The sequence below is a fragment of the Dermacentor variabilis genome, chromosome 3 (assembly GCF_050947875.1).
Source record: "Dermacentor variabilis isolate Ectoservices chromosome 3, ASM5094787v1, whole genome shotgun sequence".
In the NCBI taxonomy this organism is placed as follows: Eukaryota; Metazoa; Arthropoda; class Arachnida; order Ixodida; family Ixodidae; genus Dermacentor; species Dermacentor variabilis.
Genome location: NC_134570.1, coordinates 195,462,380 through 195,488,902, shown reverse-complemented (window position 1 = coordinate 195,488,902; position 26,523 = coordinate 195,462,380). Strand labels below are relative to the sequence as shown.

At 44.9% G+C, this 26,523-nt stretch overlaps 1 protein-coding gene across 1 annotated transcript; it reads right to left on the bottom strand.

Moving 5' to 3' along the window:
* Positions 1 to 10,203: 10,203 nt before the first annotated feature.
* Positions 10,204 to 10,849, bottom strand: LOC142574380 (uncharacterized). Its single transcript, XM_075683477.1, has one exon. The coding sequence runs from the start codon at positions 10,819 to 10,821 to the stop codon at positions 10,417 to 10,419; it is 405 nt and encodes a 134-aa protein (XP_075539592.1). The 5' UTR covers positions 10,822 to 10,849; the 3' UTR covers positions 10,204 to 10,416.
* Between the last annotated feature and the right edge of the window lie 15,674 nt (positions 10,850 to 26,523).

The following is a 26,523-nucleotide window of genomic DNA, read 5'->3' as shown; positions in this document are numbered from 1 at the left end:
CAACGACCGCCCGCTTCTACCTACCACTCTCCATGGGCTCGAATACAAAGCCAGGATAGGTGCTGCTTGCCTCACGGATGGGCCAAGCTATGAAAGATAAGAGCAGAAAGAGCTACAAGTTAGCACAGCCAACAGCATCAGTCAATTGAGGACTGGATCGCTCAGCTTCATCAGTGTGTGAAGGCGCACGGCAAGCATTTTAGTGCTCGAAACATCCACCACCACTCCGGGCATCGACGCTCTGTTGCTCCACATGTGGCAAGCCTAGAGTGGCCTGCTGAAGCGTTGGAAAAGGCAGAATAAATTGCAAGCTCTGGAGCCGAATCGACCTACTCTCATAAGAGGATGCGGAATACGCCCCCATGCTATGCCGATAATATTGGCTATCCCTCTGCATCAGCTTGAGAGGAAGACTGAGTAGTACCAATATCTCGAAGTTATTGAAGTACCTGATCAACCAGGCTAGCAGTAAAATGGAATTTTAACACAAAATGCCCCGAGTAATCCTCCAATTCCCACAAAGCGAGGCGGGCCTTCTTTTCACACTCGAAGCCCGGTACTTACCCACACAGCCTTCAGAGCCTTTGCCACACTACAACGGTAGCCTAGACGAGCTCCTAGATCAGGATATTCATTTACATGAACCAATAGCGGCAATATGGGCTTGACATACTACAGCGCCCCGGGAATGAACCAAATCACCAACAAGGTGCTTTTAAATCTTGATAACCCCTTGCTACTAGAAATTGTAGGTCATCTGAACAAAGTATGCGTGATGGAAGCCCTCCAGAGGGCTGAAAAATGGCGCAGGTTCGGCTTATGCCGAAGCTACGCGAGCCATCAGCCAACGAGAACGTGCGACCAACCTCCTTCTCTCCGTGTGTAGGGAAGCTCATAGAGCACATCGTTCTAACAGGCTACAACCATTCCTGATGGGCTCAGAGAAAGTTCCAACAAGAATGATAGAATTCCGTCCTCACCTCTCAACACAACACATCCTACTTGAACTAAAAGGGGTGATTCTACCAGTGACACTCAACTCTCTCAACGTTTTCCTCGCCTTAGATCTTAAAGGAGCGCTCGATAAAGTCAAACATACAGTGACCTTACAAACGCTAAAAATGGTGGGCTGTGGGGCCAGAAAGCATTACTATATAAGAAGTTTCCTGTCAGATAAAAAAGCTATCCTAAAGGTCGGGTACCAAGCCACAAACCCCTTCCAACTCGGTGGCAGCGGCACACCAAAGGGCGCAGTATTTTCCCATATCTTCTTCAATATCGTCCTAATCGGCCTTCCATCGCGCCTTGATAGCATCCTGGGAATCCGGCATGGCCTATACGCCAACGAAATTAGCATCTGGACGTCCACACGCTCAATCGGGGCATTGGAGAGCCGCTTGCAAGTCGCAGCAGACCTGGTGAGTGACTATGCTAAATCATGCGGCCTCAGCTGCGCACCCGAACAGTTGGAGCTACTCCTGGTCTCACTGCAAAAGAAGCAGGCTTCCGACTCGCTCCCTATCAACATATAAAGGTACGGACACACCATCGTTCCATCTCAGGGCCTATAGGTACTGGGAACGGTTTGCAGACGGATCGCAGGAACACAGTACTAACTAAGAACCTTAAGAATACAACTGCCCATGTTAAGCTCATGATCCAGCGAATAACAACAAAGACAAGAGGCCTGGCTGAAGCGGATATGCTTCGGCTTGTCCAAACCTTCGTCGTGTCTCGAATAACTTACGTCGTTCCGTACGCACTATTCAACGCGACTGAATTCAAGAAAATGAACACAGTGATCAGAAAAACATAAGCAGGCGATGGGTCTGCCGAAAAGTACGCTCACAGAACGCCTGCTACGACTAGGAGTGCACAACACGGCTGAGGAGCTGATCGAGGCATGTTTATCGAGCCAGCGAACAAGGTTGGCGATTACGGAAGCGGACCGGTCCATCCTCTTGCGCCTCGGACTGCCTGAGTCGCTTACCCATCCGCCACCTCAGGCGGTGAGCGTGCCTTATGCCGTTGGGAGGAAACTAACCGTACCTCCCCTACCTCGCAACGTGCACCCAGTGCACTACGCACAGCGCAGGGCGGCCAGGGCCCGGCCTGTAAATAAACAATACGGGAGTCAACGCTTACAGCGTACACAAATGCGATGTCTTACCCCAGACGTGCAGCCCCCGTAATTATCAACAAAGAACATCGAAGGAGCATTTCACTCCTCTGAAATAATCCCCTCTAAGCCGGGGATGCAGCCATAGCCTTCGCGCTCTCCCAAAACAGAGGCTGAAGTCATAATGACCGACTCTCAACAGGCATGTCGCAGCTTCGCTAATGGCAGAATTCATGCCATTACGCATAGAATCACTAACCAAAGCCACCAACGAGATCAGTCATGATTATCAGGGCGCCAGCACATTACGGTATTCTTGGCCACCAGGTCGCCAACCGCGTGATTCGGGATTTTACCCACCGAGCTGATGCCGGGGAATCCAAACCCGAGCACATGCAACCTCTAGTCTCGTACCAACACATCACGCAACACTAAGCTAGCTAGCTCGCAGAACATACCCAACGCCACACAAGTCACTACGTAGAGAGCAGTAGCGGCTTCTCATCACTTCACAACTCCTACCCAATTATATCCGTAATGCCGCTTCTGTGCGGAACCCAGGTCCTTCAGTCACATAAACGGGTTGCAGACAGGTGCGATTATATCCTTCCGGACCTTTATCAAACCAACGAGCTTTTGGGAGAGAGCCGTGGCGAGCTCCGCCCTCGAGGATCAGCAACGGATGATTGCGAGGGCCCAGGAGGCAGCCCAATCTCAAGGCATTCTGGAATGAGGACGCCTGTCCGAAGCTTCATTTATGTAATAAACATGTTTATTGTTTCTCTCTTCGTGCAATTTTAAACTGGCAGGTGTGGTCACATATTCCATAATAAAGCTATAAAAAAGCAGTCGTATCTGTCATTCAATGCTTGGCAAACCATCATAAATATTACTTGTAGAACAGTCGACTGCAGTGTTGTGCACGTTTTCTCGGAGATGAATACACGAGTTCTAATTATTTCATCTTCGATAAAGAAAGAGACTTGGTTCCGCATCTTGACCATTTCGTTGAACCAATATATTTAATAATACTTGCGGATTCATCATGTCTCGTAATTTGTTGTACAAAATACGAGTGAGGAAATCCAGAATTCAAGTTAGAAAATGTATGTCATATGTGGGCTGCATCACACACAACGGCTGATCAGTTAACATATATAAAAAGTTAAATTATGAGGTTCTACGTGCCAAAACCACCACCTGACTGCAAGGCGCGCCGTAATGGGGCACTATGGGAATTTGGACCACCTGGGGTTCTTTACGGTGCACCGAAACCTAAGTACATGGGTGTTTTCGCATTTAGCCCCCATCGAAATGCCGCCGCCATAGCCGGGATTCGATCCCGTCACCTCGTGCTTAGCAGCCCAACATCACAGCCATTAAGCAACCGCGGCGGGTTAACATATATAAAGTCATTCCCCTGGCTTGAGACGTTCCGGAAACCATTCAACAGAGAAGTTCACACTCATTGCCTCACTCAGCACACTCATTGCCACACGACGACTATGCTATTGAAAATTATTTTCAAGAACTAGAGAAAGCAACCAACATAGCCAACAACGTTGTTGGCAACAACAATATAGCCAACTTGTTGGCTTGATGGCCAACAACGAAGCTCAGAGAAATCATTGTACAGCTCAATATTTCTGCGCTGACTTTAGCGGCAACCTAACCGAAACCCACTTTCGGTGTATTATAGACGTGATGTCTTCCAGCGTGGGATCGCGGGATTTACGTTATGCAATGACTGCGCTGGGAGAATGTGATGCCAGCCAAAGTGTGTATGGTGTAAACGCGTCAATGAAAAAAAAAGTACCGTAACGGGATTCTGTATTTCTGCGATGATATGAGCTTGGTCATCGCGCGCAGAGAAATGAATGCGTTAGCTCTTGATGACGGCTCACTAAACACATGCCGGCAAGACATTTTTCTATCTGTCGCTTTACCGGCTTTCTCAGTTGGGCAAATAGACAATAGTGCCAGATGCTATAGCTATTAGGCTTCTTTGGCTTTCGCCCGTTTTCGTGATGGTACGTGGTCAGAGGCCTATCACCGCCCAAAGAGGCCGGTGCAAAGGCCAGCTCACGCAACCGAGTTTCAAGAGGCCATTGCCGCCGTACGCCGACTTTAAGCTCTTCGAAACGTGCTCTCTCGCGATAGCTCTGAAGGATTAGATGCTGCGTTGGAGCGCCCGTTCTTTGCTACTGCCGGGTATGGTCTCCTTAAAATATCGGATCCTCGCGGAATTACGCAGTGAAGCACTAAATGCTACCTGAATGTGCTCAGTTCAAAAAATACGCGCCTTTAAAAGGAAGCTTTAGCAAGGGGTTCTTATCTGAATATGTAGGAAAGGAGAAATCGTTTTTCTTGGCAACGACTGCACCGAATTCGCAAGGGTCGTTGAAATTTGAAGAAAATCAAAATTATCTTGAGTGCTGAAAGCGGATATTTGATTGAGGCTACTAATGTTTTAGAAATATTGTTGAAAATCTAACATCCTCAAGAAACGACACTATCAATTTTACAACTGTAACCCAGCAATGAGAATATATATTAGAATACTGCATATAATATCTAATATTACTTCTGTAGCGATCAGCATCAATGTGTTATACATGCATTTTAAATGCACCACTAATACGGGAGCAGGACTTCTGGGAAACCCATGTAAACCATGCAACAATGCACGCAAGGTTTCAATAACTATATCAAATTTTCCCGCTTTGATGTTACAACAGCTGCAGTTTACAGAACTGCGATGAATGGTCTTAGTGCAATTTTAGGAGTTTTCAACTTCCTTATTACATTTTTTTCATTCCAATTTGAGGCAATCTTGCAACAAAATTTAGGTCCGAAATGACAATTTTGCTCCAACCAGTCACTAAAGTACAGCTTTTTCTCTCAAATGCAACAGATTTATTTAAATCGGTCCCAGCGTTACCTCATACCATCATTTTTGTGTTTTAGATGCATTTGAATATGTGGCAACAGAATTTAGCCCGAGCTACAGCTTCGTTTCAAAGTAGTCAGCGTTCCAGAAGCCTTCCACTATTCTCCTACATTGGTTGCATCACTCCTTACATTAAAGGGAGCTTTCTGACGTTCTTTTTTTTTTTTCGTATAATGCTTCACAATTGTTACAATCACGTTGAAGTACTTGAACAGTGTGGCGAAAACCCCGCCATGACTCTTGTTTGTTGTGTGCAACTTGGTCCTGAATAGTAGTATGATGGCGGTTATTTCGTGTCTAAAGATGGCGGCGTAGGTCTTGATAGGAGTGTTACTGTAACCAGTGCCTTGCAATATCTGTTTGCTTCTATTCTAACATTGTTGCATTTCCCACACAGTGGTGACAGGATGGGATGAACTAAACTGTAACGTTCACCACAGATACAACAGCTGGAAGATTCTTTGGAATTGGCATATAATATACCATTATTCATCAAATATAAGCTGCTTCATAACCCTTAGCATGAGTTGAGAAGTATCACAGAAGTTGGAGAATTGCTGCACGCTCGCCTCCACTTGCATTATTGCATAGCCAGACCGTGTTTCTCAGTTTCTTTTTTTGTAGTTTTCTTGTTTTCGCATTCGAGGCATTCAGAGCCTCATAATACGCGCTTAGTGCTGGGTAGCTACGTAGCATCCTGTTCCTCACGTTTCAGGCAACTTCAACAAAAATAAAAGCATGGGTACGATGGGTAGGCTGCTGCACCTAGGTACCCGATCAACAAGGGCTCGATGATCTACCAATTAGAGCGCAGATGCATTGCACATGGCTTTGGTACCAACGCTTACTAGCAATTTGAGACGACTGTCGCGTCTCTCACGCACTGCAGCCGAAATTCGCTCATAAAAGCGAAGGCATGTTTGCGCATTCAATGTTAGCAGAGTCGGACAATCAAGTTTGTGGTTTCATCCTGGATGATTTGAGTCGGTGTACACACGCAATTTCAGTTAAATGCCTATTAGTTTGTTTACCTTTATGATCGCATAATAGAGTTTGGCTCAGCATGACACCAAAGCCCGCTCGACGTCTTGATTTTTCTATAGAAATAAAGTTTGAACTTGATTTTACATCTCTGACTTCTCTATCTTACACATCGTACATGCACATTTTAGCTCATTCTGCATAGTAAAACGTTAGCACTTCTGTCAAAACTATTATTTAGAAACAGTACAGAAGCAATCACACACGCTGTCAGATAGTCGGCTAAGCAGGGCTATTGATAAACAGGGTGTGAGAGCGGGCTAGTTGGTATTCCATGCTGAAGTGACCTGAGCAAGAGTGAACACGGGACACTAAAAAGGTGACGAGGACCAGCGCAAGGTTCCAACTGGTGTTTATTACAAAGAGGTATGTATATATACTCTCGCGCACTTAATCACAATCAGTTGCAATCGTGCAAGACAACATGGTCACCACAAATAAACAAGAGCGCACCATGTCCGGGCCAAGGCTGAAGGAGGCCTCCCACATACAGATCGCAGAAATGCAAAATCTGCGCTAGCCGCTGCGTCAATGATGAGTCTAGTGCTAGTTTGAAGGCTGTTGGCTATCCCAGCTTCCTTATTGTTTCCGTTTCAGATACGCTGCGTGGGAAGTTGCAATATTGTGATGCCACTCCCGCCCACGGGATACTCTTCGCAGGAATCTCGCAGTCATCCCATACATCTACGCTATGTCGCATAAACTAAAGAAAATAGGCCAAAGGGCGGGAGTTTAGGCCACCTTTTCCCCGCCCCACAAGTTATCTCAGCTATGCGCAAAAACCAGTCCTGTCAGCAGGCAATCAAAACCATGCAACATTGCGCGCAGAAAGGTTTGGTCGAATGCTCAAGAGGAGTAGTGCATGGCATACATTTCTCCTGCGGGCAGCTTTGGGAGGGACAAACGGGAAAGTGCCTAAACGTGAGACTACAGGAACATAGTAAGAAAGTTCAAAAAGGGAGAGCGCATTTCCTCGGGATTCATTGCTCCCAACGCACATGGCATGCATTCTTTGAAAAAAAAAAACGGAAATAATAGCAAGCAACGGGCAGGAAAACACTAGACTCAACCTTGAGGCAGCGGCTATCGCAGAAGGAACCCGCCGTGGTTGCTCAGTGGCTATGGTGTTAGGCTGCTGAGAACGAGGTCGCGGTATCGAATTCCGCCCACGGCGGCCGCATTTCGATGGGGGCGAAATGCGAAAACACCCGTGTATCTAGATTTAGGTGCACGTTAAAGAACCCCAGGTGGTCAAAATTTCCGGAGTTACCCACTACGGCATGCCTCATAATCAGAAAGTGGTTTTGGCACGTGAAACACCACAATTTTTTTATCGCAGAAGGCAACTGCGTTAGGAAACCATCCCTAAAGCTGACTGCCAAAGAATTTTCATTCCTGGGGTCTGTATGGGGGATGCCGCCTTCAGGCTTGGCCCGGTCATGGTGTGCTCTTGTTTATTTGTGATGACCATGTCGTCTTGCACGATTGCAACTGATTATGATCAAGTGTGCGAGAGAGTGTATAAATACCTTTTGGTAATAAACACCAGTTGGAAGTTTGCGCTTGTCCTTGTCGCCGTTTTAGTGTCCCGTGTCCACTATTGCGCTAGTCACTTCAGCACTATTGAGAAATCCGGGCAAAATGAGAATCAGAGTTCACTAGCGCCCGCCGAGACCATTGCATTCCACCTGAATTGAAATGCGGCTGCCGTGGTCCACAAACCAGACCAGGCCCTTCTCTTCAACGGCCGAAGGCCACAGCCGCTAAGCCACACTGGTGAGTTGTGTGAGCAAATGGAGCACCAAAGTCGCCTACTCTGCCGTGTACGTTCCTCACGAGTGGACTAATACCAGAGCCTAAGGACCACTTCTGAAATTGTATGGGCTGTACAAGGCAGATAGAGCTGCACCAATTCAGCGCTACAGCCATATACTAATGGTTGACAAAGCATTTTCGCTTATGGAAGCCTACCCTTCCGCATTGAAAATCGAGCTAGACTGACGGAGTCCCTGAACTACAAGAAGAAAAAAATTCTTGCGCGCCGATGAGGCTTGTGTAGACACCGATGACGTTTAGATTTGAGCTCATGTAATGCAAGGAAGCAGTTGCTCCAGTGCACTTGTTGTACAGCCTCGCCCAGTATGAAAGGACGCACCAAATATCTCTTCAATCAAGCGTGCAAGTCGGACCGTCGCCCACTGCTATGTTGTTTTCGCGATGAATAATCCTCCTCATGGAATGCTTTCTCATTACAAGTACACAAAACAGAAATTACCTTTTTGAACACAAATACGGTATTCCTTTTCATATTGGTTGAACGTATAAGTTTCACTCAGGAACCGATCGAAGAATGCATGTCGAGGCTCCATCACAATATTGATTTACAGCTTTTACGAAGGTGTCGAGAATTCACTTCCTGTGTTTTGTTTCCTGCACACCTTCATTACTGCAAGGCGTCAAGCCTCGAGTTTGGAGGCAGCCGACGCACTGTGGACTTCGATGTTTGGAAGTCGTTTCAATGGTGAGTTATCTAACAATAGTTGCTATTTGGCAATTTACAATTGTTAGTTATGAGCAATAAAGACAACCTTCTTTCCAAATACAACATTGTTAGAGCAAATATAAATAATTTACAAGCTAAACAAGACATCAAAGCTGCTCACTCCAGCGGCTTCTGCACAACGGTGCCCGTGTTACTGCCCCTCATGAAGATTTCGCGTGCGAGGTGCTTTACAAAATTTTATACCTGTATGTTCAAGTGCATCGCCAGCCAAGGAAACGCGATGCTAAGGTTCATATCGTTAAATATTCCTTCCTTTGGGCCGCTTCGACACATTCTGCGAGGAGCTCTTCTTGCCTCCGTGCCGCAAATTATCGATAAGAGAAGGATTCGTATTCTGAAAGCAACCTACTTCTTCCTCCGTGCTTTATCCGTTCGCATAAAACAAGTGCTTTCGTATGATATACAGCGGATCCCACGCGTCTGATCTCGCGGGAACCCGTCACTTATGTCTTACGTAAGCCCCTGCAGTCAGTAAAATAAAGGAAGTCCGTCAAATATATTCGTCGCATTGAATGCTTATAAACCAGCGTGTGCCTTTAATTTTGCTAAGTGAAAAATTGCTATTTACGAAAGCAAAAGAAGTCGTCACCTGACAACACTAGAACATTTACATCGTAGCAAATGTATTTTTTTTAAACACCCTTCCTTTCTTCACACCGGTACGGAGCAGTTATACGCACGCTTATGTCCTAGAGCACTTGAACCTGTGCGTATGTGTGCGTGAGCGTGTGTACCTCTGTGTCCGTGCGTAAAATTCATACGCGCCCCATTCGCATATCGACACCTGCCAGCGGCATGGGACATTACGGACGTGTACGCGAGCATCACGTCGACAAGTAAGTTTGCGAAGGGCTCGCCGTGGGCGAGGAATGGTGACAGGAAGATAATGGTGGGTGCAGCTTCAGGACTGCCTTACGGCCAGGGATTACCAAGATAGAGGGCACTAAGACTGCCTCACAATGAAGTTTTTCATAATTGACGTAAAGTGTCGTAAACACGGGAAAAGATTTCGTGCTGAAGTCAAGAAGGCTTCAAAGTTTGGAACTAATAGCAACTGCGTTGGCGCGCAGTAACAATGAACAACATGCTGTTCCTGGTCATCCATCTAGAGAAAGCTCTAATTAAGAAATTTGTGAATGGAAGGTAAGAGAGGGTTTGCGCATAAAACAATGCTTTCTTGATAATTTTATGCGCTCTTTTGCTGATTTTATAAATAACTGAAGCCCAACGCAAATGTCCGTGAAGGCAAAGTAGGCATTTTATTGACATTTATCATCGAAATGCACATGTGCTCAAAACGGCGTTTCTTCATTTGATGGTTTCAAGATTGTGTTTTCTAGCGGCACATCCTTTCTGCAACACAGCTCACGACCAATTAAATAGTGAGGGAATGCACTAAAAACACTGCCGCTGGATGAATTTTTTTACGTGGTGGTTTATGATAATTAGCAGAAGACGCGTTCTGGTTGAATCGGAACTTAATAATTCAGGACTTATTAACTCGAAGCCATCAATATGTTTTGTCTCTGTAGTGACGCTTCAGATTTTTATGAAGAATGCGAAGCACCTTCGCGTAGTTGTAGCAGTAGCGCACTTTCAGCCGACTTTGTTCGAAGTACGCCTGCTGTTGACGCATTCCAGTCAAATAAAACTCAGAGATGGCGTAGCCATTTTGATGTCGCTCACCACTTTGCAATAACTTATACAACGAACTAGAAGCTAGAGTACTTGCAAGCAGCGCAATCAGCCCTTGTAACCGTAGCCACCATATCCATAGCCGCCGCCGTATCCCAAACCACCTCCATATCCCAAACCGCCGCCATATCCCAGGCCACCTCCGTAGCCTCCGCCGAGTCCGGCGCCTCCAACGTACGATCCTGCTCCGAGGCCGGAGTGTGCGACCAGTGCTCCACCACTGGACAGCTTGTTAACTTGGTGGATCGTCCTGACCAGGAAGGCTGGACCGGGCACTGCCTTGTAAAGTCCGGGTCCACCACGCAAGAGGGCCACGCTGCTGCCGACACCTACACCGCCGGCTCCCAGGCCTCCACCATAACCAAGGCCTCCATAACCAAGTCCTCCGTAACCGAGGCCTCCATAACCAAGTCCTCCGTAACCAAGTCCACCGTATCCGACCCCACCGGCCATGGTGGAAGCAAGGACAGCGGACAGGATGGTGACAATTGTCTGCATGGGTTGATCAAACATATTTTCGCTATTTAGCTAAATGGTGACATTTCCTTCGAGAAAGCGGCATTTCTAGCTTACACACCCGTTCGCAGCTATCGTAAGCAGATATTAATTTCACTGTACTTGTTATAAGTTTTACGTTCAAGTTTTTGGCTTTCAGGCTATTGTCCTAGGTATGAAAACAGAGACCGTATGTTTTCTCAATTAATAGTAGCCGTTGTTTAAGAACTAAATGAGTCAATATAATAAAATGGCGTAATATACGAATATATAAGTTAAGAAGGATGTATGGGAAAGGTTAAAAGCAACCGAAGTAGTAGTAGTAAGAGGAGACTGCAGGAGCGCTTAACTCGCAACTATTTTTATTCCAAGAAGCATCCATTAAATAGGCACACAATGTACATGCTTGCATAGAGATACGTGCACACAGAGAATACATGCGGAGAACAAATAGTTGTCTGCATGTTCTTTCTCTGCCTTTATATTGGACGATTCCTGGAATAAAACTAGTTGCGGGTTTATGCTCTTGCGGTCTCCTGTTACTTCTGCTGTTGATATGAACGTGAACCTTGTCCCAAACAGTCTTTTTATTAAGCTCTGAACCACCTATCCCAACAAAGTACTCTGATATGAATACACACATTTCGCACGAAAAATTTATATCTCTTGTCCTTTTCGTCCGCATATGCAATTCAGGGGAAAGGGCTTCACCTTAACAACTACTGAACTTGAAACAAATAATAAATGATAATATTGACTTTCATGGCTTCACATTGAGCCAAGGGCTCTGCAAGAAATTTCCAATTTGCACACCCTTGCGAATATAAAAAATGAGCCTACACTCCCAAACTTTCTTATGTCACTACTTCTAAATGTAAAAATTTTCATTAAAAGAAGACTTTTTCTTTGCACTAAGCTCTAAAAAGGCATCTAGTCGTTTTCAACTCCTAGTTGTACAATGAGCCGTTGATTATTGGAGCTCGCAGAGGTATGCATACTATTATGTCCAATGACCGAAGACATCATGAAAAACATGTATATACGTTGGTCATTAGCTGTAAATTGCTGGTGGTACTTTAGAACGCGCTATGGTTGCCCTGTTTTGAATGATTCAGTAATTTCAATGAATGGTTGCAAATTAGCATTGTTTCAACGGTTATAGAAAAAATAACGCTCGCTCATCTAACCAAAAACGATCTGAGCGATAAAGCCTCACAATTAACACTGCATTGTTTACTATACTATTTACACTCCTCTATTGCCGTATTTACACAGAGTGTTCGCATTCGTTCCGGCGTACCGAGCATTGAGTAGACACTCACCAGAGCGTTCATGGCGACGGCTTGTTGCTCCTGCTCTTCAGCGAGTGATGTCTGGGCGGTTCAATGCAGCTGCTTATATAGTCGGCGTTCGATGACAATCGCACGTGCCAGGCGGCCGGCGGGTTACGTGTGGACGACGATATCGATGCTGCCTTGCAGTGCACCGGCGACGTGTCAGGAAAAGCACAGGGTGCACGTACTGATCGGAAGTAAGGAAAGCGATTTGCTCGCCCTACATCGCGCTATACGCATAAGAGAGCGGAAAGGATATCAGCCGAAAAAACAATGCGCCGCGAATTGTGGCGTGAACCGAACCACTTCGGAATGTCGCTGCTCTTACGCGGCTTTCCAGCTGAAGAGCCGCGTAGGTGGCAGAATGAATTAATGATGTTTATTATTTCTTTTTGGTAACCATGGATGAGGACGATCTCTGAGAATGGAGTAAGCAGACATCGACGCTCATGGCTGTGCAAAATCACGCGCTGACAGATTTCTATTTCCATGTCATGAAGGGCGAATGACACTGACCGTTATATACCGCGTATATGAAGCACTACTCTAAAGTGAAGAACAGAATAATTATTATAAATAATCTTCAATCTGCGCAGCGATGTCGCTGTTTAGAACCTTCTTATAGCGTTCATAATAAGGCCACGGGGGACTGGAATAATGACTCTATTCCGTTTTCTTTCGTTATTTCAGAATTAGAAATATAAAGCACCGGCTCATTTCACAAATTCAACTTACGAACAAAAGAAAGGTTTCGTAAGATTAGCACACTTACAATTGCGGCCGCTGGAAAAACAAGCGCTATAGTCGACAATACTGCAACATGTGGCAAATGAACATCAATTGTAGTAAAACAGTCTGACATCATTTGCCGATAGACAGAGCCCCCTTTTGTTCGATTATTCTCTGGATAGCATTCAACTTAAAACAGTGTTTCATTAAAAATACTTACATTTCATTCTACTAGAACATGTTTCATAGTCTAAACATATTGAATATGTAAACGGGAAAGCCCTAAAAAATTTTGTTATTTGCGCCGCACTTAAGCTAAGACCCCCCGATATACTAAACTGCTATTATATAAAACGTAAATCGCCGTGTTCTAGAACATGCATCTGTCGTTTTGGTGCTCCTACAAACAATGCGAAATAGGTTCGCTCAATAACGTTCAACGAAAATCTATCCGTTTCATTTGCCAAAATTACAGCCGCAGTGTCTCACTCACATTGGCTCAATAATCTGAACATTGCGCCATTACTTTCGCGTTATCACATTGAAACTTTAAAACCTTTATGTGCAATAACTCCACCTCTGGGCTTCCTGATCGTAACTATATCACATTTACTAACCCAAGCTGTACCCGTAGCCCTCACGCCTGGAACATAACATCTATTTGTGCCCATACTAACACGCTCATGTACAGATTTTTTTCTAAGCACAATGGAGCTTTAGAATTCTCTACCGGGTAACATTCGTACACTATCAGTAAAATATTTTATAGCTATCACTGGTAAGCACGTCGCTAACATGTAAAGCGCTCATTTTTTATCATTCATCTTTTTGCGTATATCTGCATTTCTAAAATGTAATATATTGTCATGTATAATGTTACCACTCCTGCTACAGCCCTATATAGGGCTGTAGTATAAATAAATAAATAAATAAATAAATAAATAAATAAATAAATACGCATTATCACAATTTTATCACAGATGTGATCTTCTGTACATACGCGAAAAGTAAGCGTGAGTCGACTGGCTAAATTTAACGGCCGTCGCAGATGCCAAGACAAGAAGCAGTATCTACAACAGGGGGAGAGGGGCAGCAGTGTCCTATGTACATAATTATGTCGATCTGCGCCTCTCCTACTGTTGCTGGTAGCCGGTGGAACGTGCTCATGCATCTGAATGCCCAGAAGCCACAACTACAAACCGAGGATGGCGGGTGCATTCATTTTAATGGCCCGCTATTATTCCTAGTGTGAAATGTATTGAGCAGTTGTGTGGATAAATGTCTTCTGAGTGTACTGCTGTGGCAGGCAGAAGATTCCTGCTGTGCTGAACTGTTCTTATTGTCGGACAAGCTGTGCCACTCTACTCACGCAGGAACTGACTTTTCAAACTCGTCAGGTCACTGTAACAGCTAGGTTTTAACATGTAAACGTGTGGGCGTCTTTCCACGACAACCGTCGTGTTTGTCAATGATGTGTTTATCGTACTTTTATTATTACATTTTAGCTTTAGCTTCACCACGCTGATAGGGTTGCTGATGAATATTTTTCCACATACTTTTGATGCTAAAATTATCTATAAGAATGAGAAAACTACACGACACCAAAGCTTTTTTAATTATCAAAACTGGTTGCTTTTGCACAATTCGTTGTCGTCTTGCGTGCTGTTAGCCCCAGGCTTCTATTTTGTGGCTGATTGTTTAATTCAGCATTGTACGAAGGCTGTAGTGTCTGTACCAACTATTTTCTTCCTCCTGCAGCTCACTAAGGAAGGAAACGCATGCATACGATGCGCTGTGATCCTGTCAGTGATGCGAAAAGGGGCGTCAAGGAGATGACACATGGAAAAAGAAGTAGCAAGAAAACTGACGAGCCACCATTATTTCGAAACTAACACGGACTATTGAGCAGGCATAATGCTGTGAAATAGAAGCCAAAATAAGAACAGAGGAATTACTGTCACATGACTCCCCTTATCGCCAATCGTAAAAAAAAAAAGCGTGGCCTTGTCTGTGCACGGTTCAGGGTTTTTGTGTGAATAATAACATTTGAGTGGAGAACACCTGTCGGCTCGGTTATGACACTCAAATAGATTACAAAGGCCGATGTCGCCACGAAGTAGTGGCAATATATAGCAACAGAGTCAAGTCAAAATGGCCTGTGATTAAACAGATATAATGCCAGTCTTTCATTTGTACAAATTGTTCACGTGTCGTTGATTGGAAATAACTACTCCGATAGCATACCACCTCATATTATACGCCACTTATGTGCATTTACCAGAAGCATATATATTCCTCTATTTATATGACTATTCATCTAGCTATGTACTGAAAATGCACACTTGCGCTACATAGGAATGTACCGATAAGCCATATCCATTTAGTGATGCCTCGTTTACGCCGAGTCAATAGTCGATGGTCCCGTTATTGCAGGAAAATGGACCAGTAGCAGGCCTTTGTTAGTTTGTGGTTTGCTGAAAGTGAATTTTGCCTTAAGTAATATGTGGGATTGTTCCAAGGGCTTTAGTATTAAGACAAGGAGCACAGTCCCGCAAACACTGTCCTCGGAGTGTGCTGCATCTACATGGTAAAATCCATCCAGTAAAATCCATCCGGTATCCTCACATAAATCAACAGTCGGGCCGAAGTTCGCTTCATGCTGCGATGCCGCATTCGGATGTTTAGTCAAAGGCGTCTGTTACCGCTGGGATACTGCCACATTAGCCTCATACTATATGTGCAGTGCCGGAGAAGCGATGTGCGTCGGTGGAACTAGCTTGACTCCTTGGAGGAGTTCCAGTGTTGAATCATTGCATGCTTTGGGCCCACTGTAAGGCGGTATTCTATCACGCGCTTGAACGTATGTTTTGATGATGCTCGTAAATTTACGGAAGTGTTTCTTCCATTTTTGTGGGGATGTTGGCTGACTGGCCTTGACCTGCGCAATCTCTGACTGGGGCTACGAGGCTCACCGCAGTTAAAGGCTCCAGGCAACTACTGAGGAATCAACCATTTATTACCCTAGCTCCGAAATTTCAGTGTACGCGCTTTGTGGCGTTTTGCCTCTGTGAAAATGCGGCCGCCTTGGCTTGCAATTCAAACCTTTCACTTCGTGCGAAGCATCAAAGTGGCGTTGTTTCTTCAGCCGCGGAGAAGTCAAGGAAAAGCGATAAACGCTGATAGGGCGTGAAAGAGCTATAGACCGCGAAGCGTGCATGCACTGATGCTATGTAGGCAATTTTCGAGTCATAAATCTGGCAGTGTCGGTGCCCACCGCTGCTGCTTGCGTTTAATGGCGGATTTCATAGCTATCCGTGCCCTCGAGAGAGATGCCATGCGAAGAGAGTGCGCGCTTTATTGGCTGCTGGTGCTCGACGACATCGTTGACAGGAGAGGAGATAATAGACAGTGTTAGTTTAGCGTTTGCATCCGAACGTAAAAGCATTACGTACGTAAAGAAATAGCGTCGGCCTCACTGCGCTTGCTCTGAACGTTACTGGGCTTCTGAGGTTTACGTGCGCTATGATTACGTATGTTATTTGGAGAGTTTAACATCCGTAATATTTACAAACGCTAAGAAACAGCATTGTCGAACATGGTGGGGGGGGGGGGGGGGGGCGGGGGCCCCATGGCTCCCGCTTCAGCGTGAATTCTCGTGATGGCTACGCTCTCCCTCGCGTTGATCGCCAGTAACTATAGTAATGAGCCTCCGCTTTCTCTAAACTCGCCTGAAAGGTTAGTTATGAGCGCATAGCGCGTCCATTTTCTCAGATTGTTCGTCGATTCTGGCGCCGTACACTTGACGAGACGCGTCCACATCGCAACAACAGCATGGTTTCTAATGGATCGTATTGGCGTGGATACGTATCGCACGATGCGCCACACGGCGTCCTGTTTTATAACGTTTTCTCTACGTTTATGTTTCCGTAATGTTAACTAAAAGGCTTGAAAGGAGACGCGCCATAACGTACCGCAAAGGTGCTTGCGTTTAACGTACGTAAGGCGACAAACGCTATTCTAAAACTGTCTAATAGGCTCCGCATTAGAACCGCATATTGCTAGCACGTACATCGTGGTCACATGCCATCATGGTGGATGTGTAGCTGTTGCTGGCCTTGCCTTTAGGTCGTGTGAACTACTTAATATGCAGCTTTGTTCGTTTTCCGCCAGTTATAGCGGTGAAATAAAGAAATTTGGTCCCCCTGTAATATGGACACCCTCCGTTTTTCGACGGTGTGGTCAACGGACGAGCGCATCTCGCTTGTGAGAGCTCTAGCAGACCGCGGGAAAAGGCTCCTATCAAATAGAGTTCGGCAGGGATTTTCTGTGAAAAGTATCAAGTGCAGACGCGCGATGTGCAATCATGCCATCAGATCGCCACGCTTCTTTCTTTCCTTGTCGTTGATTCCGAGCTGTATTTCGCTTTCGCTCTCATACGACGCCGTAGGTTAGTGCACTGTAGCTTAGCAGCACTCTTGGCGCATAGAACATTTTGCCTAAGAAATAGCGTGCGAAGACCCTAGAATATTCAATTCCACCCAAGAATGTTTAAGATTTCCTGCAGGACACAGCGCCAATCTCCATGGCCGGGATAGCTTGAAGAGCCCTGCTCCTAATTCGCTAAAAATTATGTACGCGTAATTGACAAACTATGTTCTCAGATTTTTGCTGCTAAAGCCGGTGATGAGGCCCGCCGTAATGGCACACCGTGGATTTGTCCACGTCTGGTTCTGTACTGCACATCTTAACATAAGCACACGAGGGTTTTTCTATTTAGCCCCCAACGAAATGAGGTCGTAGGGGCCGGGATTGGAACTGCGACCCCGTGCAAGCGTCGCAACTCCATAGCAGGTTCGCTTCCGCGGTGGGTAATACACGAAATAAGGGAACTTTACGCACTATATCTTTATCTGGTATGAAGGCCCAAAAACTGAGGAGAAAATAAAAGGAAGTTGTACGAAAAACAAGACGCACGTAGGGACGGCTTCTTGCCTCTTTTGTGCACCGGAGCGATGAGGCCACTTGCTGGCACTGAGCTCAGCCAGAGAAGCACATTGCTAATATCGCAGTAATCAAATGTGTTCTTTTTCTCTACAGGGATAAATTTCTGCAGTGGCATAGTTGAGTCAGACTTCCCTGCCGCCGCAAACTTACACTAGCAGCGAAGTAGAGTACACTTGGTTGATGCGATATTGGACCTGTGCTTGTCTGGTTCAGATATGCGCCACGAGGTGGGGCCACCTGTCAAGCCACTCGGGTTTACTGTTCCCGCCCATCGTGTTAAACACCCAGTCCGCCGGCGTTGACCGCAATGCCAGACGAGCTAAAGCTCACTAGTGTACTAATGGCAACGCTCGTAAGAGGTAATGTTTCTACCGCGTAAACACTACAAATCTACTTTTACTCTTATATAAATACAGACTTAATACTATATCAAGGGTAGCTATGCAATTATACAGGTGTTGGTATTGCACCAAAGCTTTCTTGGGCATCTCATGTCGCAACCATATGATTCTAAATGCCAGCGTTACATTTGTCGCAACTGCCCGTCTACCATCCGTAAATTGGCTTTCCTAACATTTGTTCGTCCGCAGCTCGACGTTGCCTCCGCTATATGATGTCCCTATCATGAGCACTTAATCTGCATGTTGAAAGCCATGAAAAATTGAGCGGCTCGATAAACTTTCCGCAACTACAATTCTCTGTCAAGCATAACCCGAATCGAACTTGACCTTTTACTTCATACAGTAAGTAGTCGTGACTTAAGTAATCACACTTGTTGCCGGAACGTGTGTGGTGAACTTCGCCTCCACTGAACAATAAATTAGGCTTTACCTGAAATCATGCAAACATGAATGCATTTAATTTCTCGGCCATTGTCACTAGTCATTGGCTTGTAGAATCGGATTCCACCTAACACTATCGTGCTAGCGGATAAATATATATTTACAGAGTGCCTGACTTGGCACTTTTTTTTCTTGAAGTTGTGTTACTGTTGAAACTGAAATTGTGTTAATTGTGTTTGCCATTTTTTTTGTATCACCACGGAGCGTCATGCTGGCATTGTCTTTTTTTTCGTGCTTTTTGAGCTATGCTTTTTCTCAATAATGTTTGCTTATAGGCAGAAGCAATGTACGTGATAATATTATCCATTGTATTATAGGTTACCCTGAAGTGCCATTTTTTATGAGTATCCGTAGCACTTTCTTGTTCTTCCTTTATAATCTTGTTTTGACAATCACGTTTTCTACTCCTTTTTGTGGTTCTCATGTCTTGGTCTGCTTCTATATGCACATGAATACTCAGTCATTTTCTCTCAGCTGTGTTCTTATTCTCTTAGATGCCCGCCTAATTAAAGCTCGCCATGGGGCCTGTAAGGTTTTGCGAAAGAGACATATAACTAAATATATAGGTACATATAAATAGCGATTATATGCAATACATGCATGAAATATATTGAATATTACATATGTGCATTCTTATTCAATATTATTCATTATAATTACTTGTTCAGGAAACTATCTGGCAGAACACCGCTATTGAAAAATTATCGTTTGCGAACAAATGAATCTTTCTAATACATTTTCTTAGAGTTAACAAAAATATTTAAAACTTTGTATCAGAGGACGCCTTTTGTAAAATAATGAAATATTAGACTATATACACGCTGTTGCGATGTGGTATTGTTAGTGACTGTCGAATGCTCTGACTTTGCAGGGCGATAGGCCCCGTTAAGCATTAATCATAATTTGTACCGCTTTACGTGCTCTTTGAATATGCTTAGCGTCACTTCAAATTTACCTAAAATGACGCCCGTAAACGTTTTTTTAGTGTCCATAAATAACACCCTAGCACCCTTGAAAAAGCTGGATTTTATAGGGAATTGCACCCCTCTAACGATTGTTCTACTACGCCATAACACCCTATCCCTCGAGCGTGTTTTGAAAAATATATTACCCTTGGATCTAGGGGGTGTAAAGGTGTGTACAGGAATATATTACCCCTTCACCTATTGGGTGTAAAGGGGACAGCAGCAATCTAATAGCCAAGGAGATGAGGTAGTTGAAGTATGGCGTCCTGGAGCAAGCACATATGCATTTCACTGTATGTTTGCTAAGTCTAGTGTTAGGCTAGCACACATCAATGTTATGTATGGTGTTCATACTATAGGCAATATGTTTCCAAATGTAGGGGAAAACAAGTTTTGGATAAAGCACGTAATGGCATGTGAGTGTTCTGCCGGATAATCTCATTTACCACAGATACAGAAAGATTGACTGCATGAAGAGTATTTCATTCTAGGCTCCTGTACAATTTTTAGGTCTTGAACTAAGCCTTTTTTTTGTAGCGACGAGTCTTCTGGCCGTGCCAAGTCGGAGAACAGCCGCATCTACAACCATGTTTCGGGCAAAGATGATGTTGGTTATTCGTGTGTTTATATTGATTCCAAAGGCCAAGGACAATCCATCAGATATGAATCAATTTTTTCTTTGTTCGCTCCAGCTGTCGGCTTCCTTTCTACCTGCAAAACGGTTCGTAGAAGATTGATATCAAGAAAAGTACATGAAACATGACCAGAAGGGCTTCCCTGCATCATATACATTATATTTCAAGTTCCACGAAGTTAAATGTTGTGATTCATTGTGTTTAAGGGAAATGTGTGTTTTCTCTATCCTTAAGAATAGAGAAAACACAATCGCAAATAGTGCTTACTTTCAAGAAATTGTTATTCGGAAAACATTAGGCATTTAACACTGCAACATCATAAATATAGAAGAGACAGGCTACTTGACCGAAAAGTACCCCCCCCCCCTCAATTTAGCATTTACACAAATAAAAATGTTCGCTTTCAGCGCAATCAATTGCTTACAAATGTATACATCCGTTCGTACGCGATAAGGTAACAATGAGAAGCCACGGCATATCATTGCAACAGTGAAAGTTACAACTACAACATTTAATACAATTCAAGCGACAACATCGACGGCAACAGAGCTCGCAGCGCTCTTCACCACCCTGCATTACATCGGTGATGAACCACCACACGATAGGACGATCATCTCCGATGCAAAGGCGGCACTGCAGTCTCTAGTGCGACGTTTACGACGCGGACCGCACGAACATCTAGCATTTTAGATAGGAGAGCCGATGCAGCTTATTATTACCGCATGCATTCAAATATCTTTCCAATGGCTTACAAGTCGGGATTATCGCAATGATCATACTGCCCGTTCAGCCCTTACTGAGGACCGCCAGGTACCAATACGGCTTTCTGGAACTGACGCAGCAAGGGAGCTCCGCCTGCTTGCTCCCCAGATCACCACGTCGCCATGGAATGAGCCACATTTCAGGAATTTCCGACTATACTCCCTTGATCCCATATTAAGCCTTTGAGTCCCATCAAAGCTTCGCCGTGGGGACACCACGCTTTTGTATCGACTGTGGGTGGGCGTTGCTTTTACCAAAGTCTATACGTTTCGCATAGGGATGGCCGACACCGCAACCTGTGACCACTGCGGCCATGAAGAATCGATTGGCCATAATTTGCACGACTACCCGCAGTATAGTCCACAGAGGGAGTCCTTTCGCCATGAACTCAACCAGCTGAACGACCGGCCACTATCAGAAGCAGGAATTCTACACCATCGACATGACCAAACGTCACAGAACGTCGTGCAAGCGCTACTGCGCTTTTTGGGATCTACCAGCCTATGTGAACGTCTCTAACTGGAACACCCTTGATGTGTGTACATTTTTTTAATCCTTTCCTCTCTGTCCTCTCTCTAATCCCTATCTCGCAACCAAGTGTAGGGTAGCAAACCGGAGACTAATATCTTGTTAACCTCCCTGCCTTTCGTCATCTCTCTTTCTCGCTATCTTAAGATGCAACTGTATTCTTTTTTTAACAAACTGCATGTATAATTTGTTGAAGCTTATATCTTTGCTTGTCACAACTATGGGAAAATTACAGATCCAAATAATGTGTTGTTGCAGTTTGACCTATTAAGAACAGCATAACAAGTCTCACTACTCCTTTGTCTGAACAAAAACCACATTCGGTTCCATGTGTCATGTCCACTACCGCTCAAATGGCAACAGAAACAGGAAGACAGCGGGGTGGTTTTGAAAGCAGACGGGAAATCTCATATCCTTGTTAATGTAAAGAGTAAAAAAAAGGGAGTTGGTCAGGCCGCGCAACATGTAGGGCAGATAAGCGGCGGCATATTCGAGTTCCAGAATGGATGTCTAGGGAAGAGAAGGGTAGTCGATGACATCAGAGGGTTAGACTGTATGATGAAATTAGGAAATTTGCAGGCCTCCTCTGGAATCAGCTAGCGCAAAACAAAGGTAGTTGGAGATCTCTGGGAAAGTTTTTCGTCTTCGAGTGGAAAAGCAATGTGGCCCCATCATGATGAAAAAAAGCATGCCTGTCGGCTCAGACGTTTTCACAATCTTTTCAGCAATGTGCAGATCCAAGGTAGTCAGTCGGTTCCCATGTTCCTTCACGCTGACTCTAACTGCTTGGGCATAGGAAAACAATTATCCTTTATTACAAACCGAGGATTGCGATGGAATAAAAGAACCTTTCGAAGTACAAATAGAATTAAGGATTTACCACTTTAATACAAATATATAAAGACCAAGAATAGTTACAATAACCATAAGCTTTATCACTAGAAATAAGAATAAGGTCGTGAAACACACAGTAGCCTTAGCACGTTTAATAAAACGCATTGTATTGTGGCTACCGACCTCTGACACGATGCCTTAAGCAAGAGTGGGTCCTACAAAAAGAAAATACGAGTAGTAGTAGTAATGAGGAATACTTGCATGAAACCAAGAAACTGATTCAAAGACGAGAAAAAGAATTTGATCCGGCTCTGAGTACTCATACCATAGAGACAAATTTATAACCATATCGCGTAATCTCACGTTCATTCGCAACAGCACCAGAACTAGTACAGCAAACGAGTAGAATTGAAAGCGAAGGATAAGTACACACTCGGGATGGTCGTGGTTATTTTGTTCTGTATTAGCTCCAGCGATGAAAACACAAGCGCTGCTAGCTACCTGCGCCGTTACTTGCTACCTGACTTCCGACAAAAAAAGAAGAAAGATAACGGGCGGCAAGCTCGCACTCTGTCGCGCGAGGTTTGAAACTGGTAGATTAGGGCCACCTTGTTCAAACGCGGTGGTCCCGCTGGCTTGGGTGGATACTTGAAGCCGATTGTCAATGCTGAACTGCGGCACCTTCCCGCGTAAGACCGTTTCTCGACAGGTCCTACACCGTCGCATCTCGTCGTGGTCGCTTGCCTTCGGGGAGAGGCCCCGCAGTACACACATACCTTGTGCACGTTGCTCGACAGACCGAACAGTGTTGAACTTCCATAGGTTCGAGTCAAACCACAGTCGATCGCACACTCGGCAGGAATGTCCAGACTCCAACGAGAGGAACTCATGTTGAAACCGAGCTTTGGCATGCCCGGTTGAAGCGCGAGATCGGCGTCGCCCGTACTCAGCCTCCCGCATTGCAGGGACTTGGCGTAACCGCCGATGCCTCGCAGCAATCCTGGCTCTCTCTCAACTGGCGTATTCTGGGTTTTCGCGGAGTCGCCACCTCTCGGCTTCGGCTTCTCTGACCAAGCAGGTCGGATCGCCCCGTCGTTGCCGTTGTTTCCCCAATTCTAGCTTCGCGATACGTAGCCTCTTCTTCGGCAGTACGAACGTACTTAGGCCACCCCATGCCGTTAACTGACCGAGCGCCGCCGCGCACACGCTTTCATATCCTTTTAAAAGTCAAGCGCATGCGCATTCCTAACGGCTATCACCGCGCATGCGCAGATCTTGGGGCGGCAGCGGAAACCGGCTGCGCGCAGTGACTCCATCGACGGGCCTCGGTCGAGTTTTCTGATACGCTGTTCATATTACGCTGAGGAAGAACAGCTTCGCTATTAAAAAAAAGCAAAAAAAAAACAAGAAGTGCGAATGCAAAACGGGCAATTATTATGGGTATCATACCGAACACTTCTTTCGCAATAGACCCCGATCGGGAATGACTTTCTGGTCGCGATTGGCTTCATTTCTCAATCTGCGGAAGGGAACCGATTGCGCTAGAAAAGTCTGGTCCAGAGCGAGCTCGATCGCCATCAAAAGTGGCCGTATGACACTGTTATAAGTCAGTGCTCATCTTTAGTTACAGAATGAACCAACTAGCCGAACCAAAGTATTTTTTTACCTACCTGCGCTGAATACTGGCGCGTAGCAGAACTTATTGTTCTACAACTGCAAGTTCTGTCAAAGATTAGTTGAGGACAAGGGAAAGCCATGGTTCATGCTGGTGTTGTAGAAACCTCGGGGCACTTTTTCGCTAGCCGCGTGTACGTCAGCCAGACTTTGTCACGCCTGCCGAGCTCGTGCTGAGTTAATTGTGCCGGAATGTACCTTTCTCGTTACTTTACAGTGCTTAACCTTACAAAACACCATCAGAGATTTTCCCGCGAGAGCAGTAGGGTCTCTATAGTATTGACAGGCCAGGTTTCCTGGAGCAAAGTCTTCGCTCGCGCAAGGCTTTTCGTAGGCTGCTCTCTGTGACCTTTCAAAAGAATTTTTAGCGGTCTACTTCAGTTAAATAAACGTCATTTGGCGAAAACAAGCACAGAAATTGATAGGCAGGATCCGCGGAGCTAGCGAAACTGAATCAAAGTAGGTACGTCCGACGTACCTTTACACGCAGCGTAGTTATAATCTCAGGTGCTTTCCCGACGCCTCCCTTTGCCGGTTACAAGTGCCCTCCTGGAGCAGTACCTGTAAAAAATCCTATGTATTGTTGCGACGCTAAAAGCGCCCAGAAAGGGAAAAAAAACGCCCCGCGACTTTTACAGCACCAGTCAGAACCTTGTCAACAGCCGCTGGCCTGGGGAAAATAACTTCCGTGGTCAAAAGGGTGGCTCAGCAATATTCGTTGTTCTACCACTGTGGATCACTCAGATATAGTCGTTTTCAGAATTCACGTGGCGAGCCCAGCAATAAATGTTAGCGAGATCCAATTTCAGCGTAACAGAGCCAGCAGCAATTACGAATTTGTTGTAAATCACATACTCAAATGCGAATAGGGTGATTGTGCCCTTGTAATGAGGTAAATCATCAATGTAGATAAGAAATACACTGTGTTTCTGAACTAAATCCTGTGGAACACCGCAGGTTACAAGGTCAAAGGTAAATGTCATTCATTACGGGTAGCATGACAAGCCGCCATGTAGTTACACGAGAAACCACGATTCATTTTACTGTGTAATCATTAGGCTGGGTGCACGGATGCCAAAGTGTGTAAGAGCTACAAAGAGGGCTAATGTTGCTAAGAAAGGGTGTGTTATGTTTTGATAGGTAGGTCGATTTTTTAGTAACTTGTGATATGGTCCAACGGCTATACATATGCAGTCCATGAAGAACAATAATTCAAAAGCTGCCCTCAGTGACTCGCCAATGTCAGGAGCTGTGTTTCAAAAGAGTATTGTTATCAGAAATCACAATAAATAAAAAGTTTTTATTTGCTATAACAAATCTCCCTCTAGAAATAACCACATGTTGTGGAAACCATGTATTGTTCCGAAACTCACTGTTGGTACGAACTTCTAGCCCTGCCCGATTAGCACTTTTATTACCTTTAAGGATGCAACGAATCATATTGCAGAAATTGATCAGCTGATGCCTTTCTTAAGTGGCATGTTTTGCTTTATGAGCACTAATAATACGTATCGAATATATGCACATATTTCCCGAAATATTCTCGTAAACACCGATACTCCTTTACCACAGAGTTTACGCGTGGGTGCTAGCATTAGTTCTCAATCATGCGCGTTCCATAGTACCTAAAAGTTACACATAGAGAGGTGCAGATTTTTGGACTAGTTTGTTCCTCGTATCAACTGAAGTCGTAGCGCTGGATTGACACGGACAACAAAGACTCACGTCCAGTTGCCTCTCTTGCCCATGTCAATCCGGCGCTGTGACGTCTACACATAGATATTAGACACATTCGGCGGAGTTCTGGGTTACATGTCCGATGACCTGCATGTAATTGATCCAGTGTTGAATGTCGCTTTCCCAAGCCAGCTTTTCTAAAGGTACATGCAATACAAGTGCTCCTTTGATTCTAATAAAAGTAAGCTTAGTGAATGTTTCGCACACTAGCAAATACAACGTGACCGGTTATTAACTTTCAGCACTTCGACATCACCTTTCTGAATTTCCAAAATTATTGTGACATTCCCCAAGTCTCCGCTGCACTTGAAGTATGAGGCGTTGTGTATGAAGGCTGACAATTTTTGAAACTATATTCCCGCCTTCTTACTTCGAACTTCAACTCCTACCTCTCACATTGATTTCTGAGGTTTAGTTCATTTTCTCTTGTCTACCGTCATCCTCTTTTCAAGGGCTCACATGTGTGCCCCCAGCAATTGTTTCTCTCATCAAATTTATGGCCATCACGAACGGCCATCTCGAACGAATTGTAGTCGCTGTCATTACAATGCGAACATCCTTATGTCAAGCGCAACAATAGTGGTGATGCTGCAGGTTGGGAAGACGTTTTATTTTT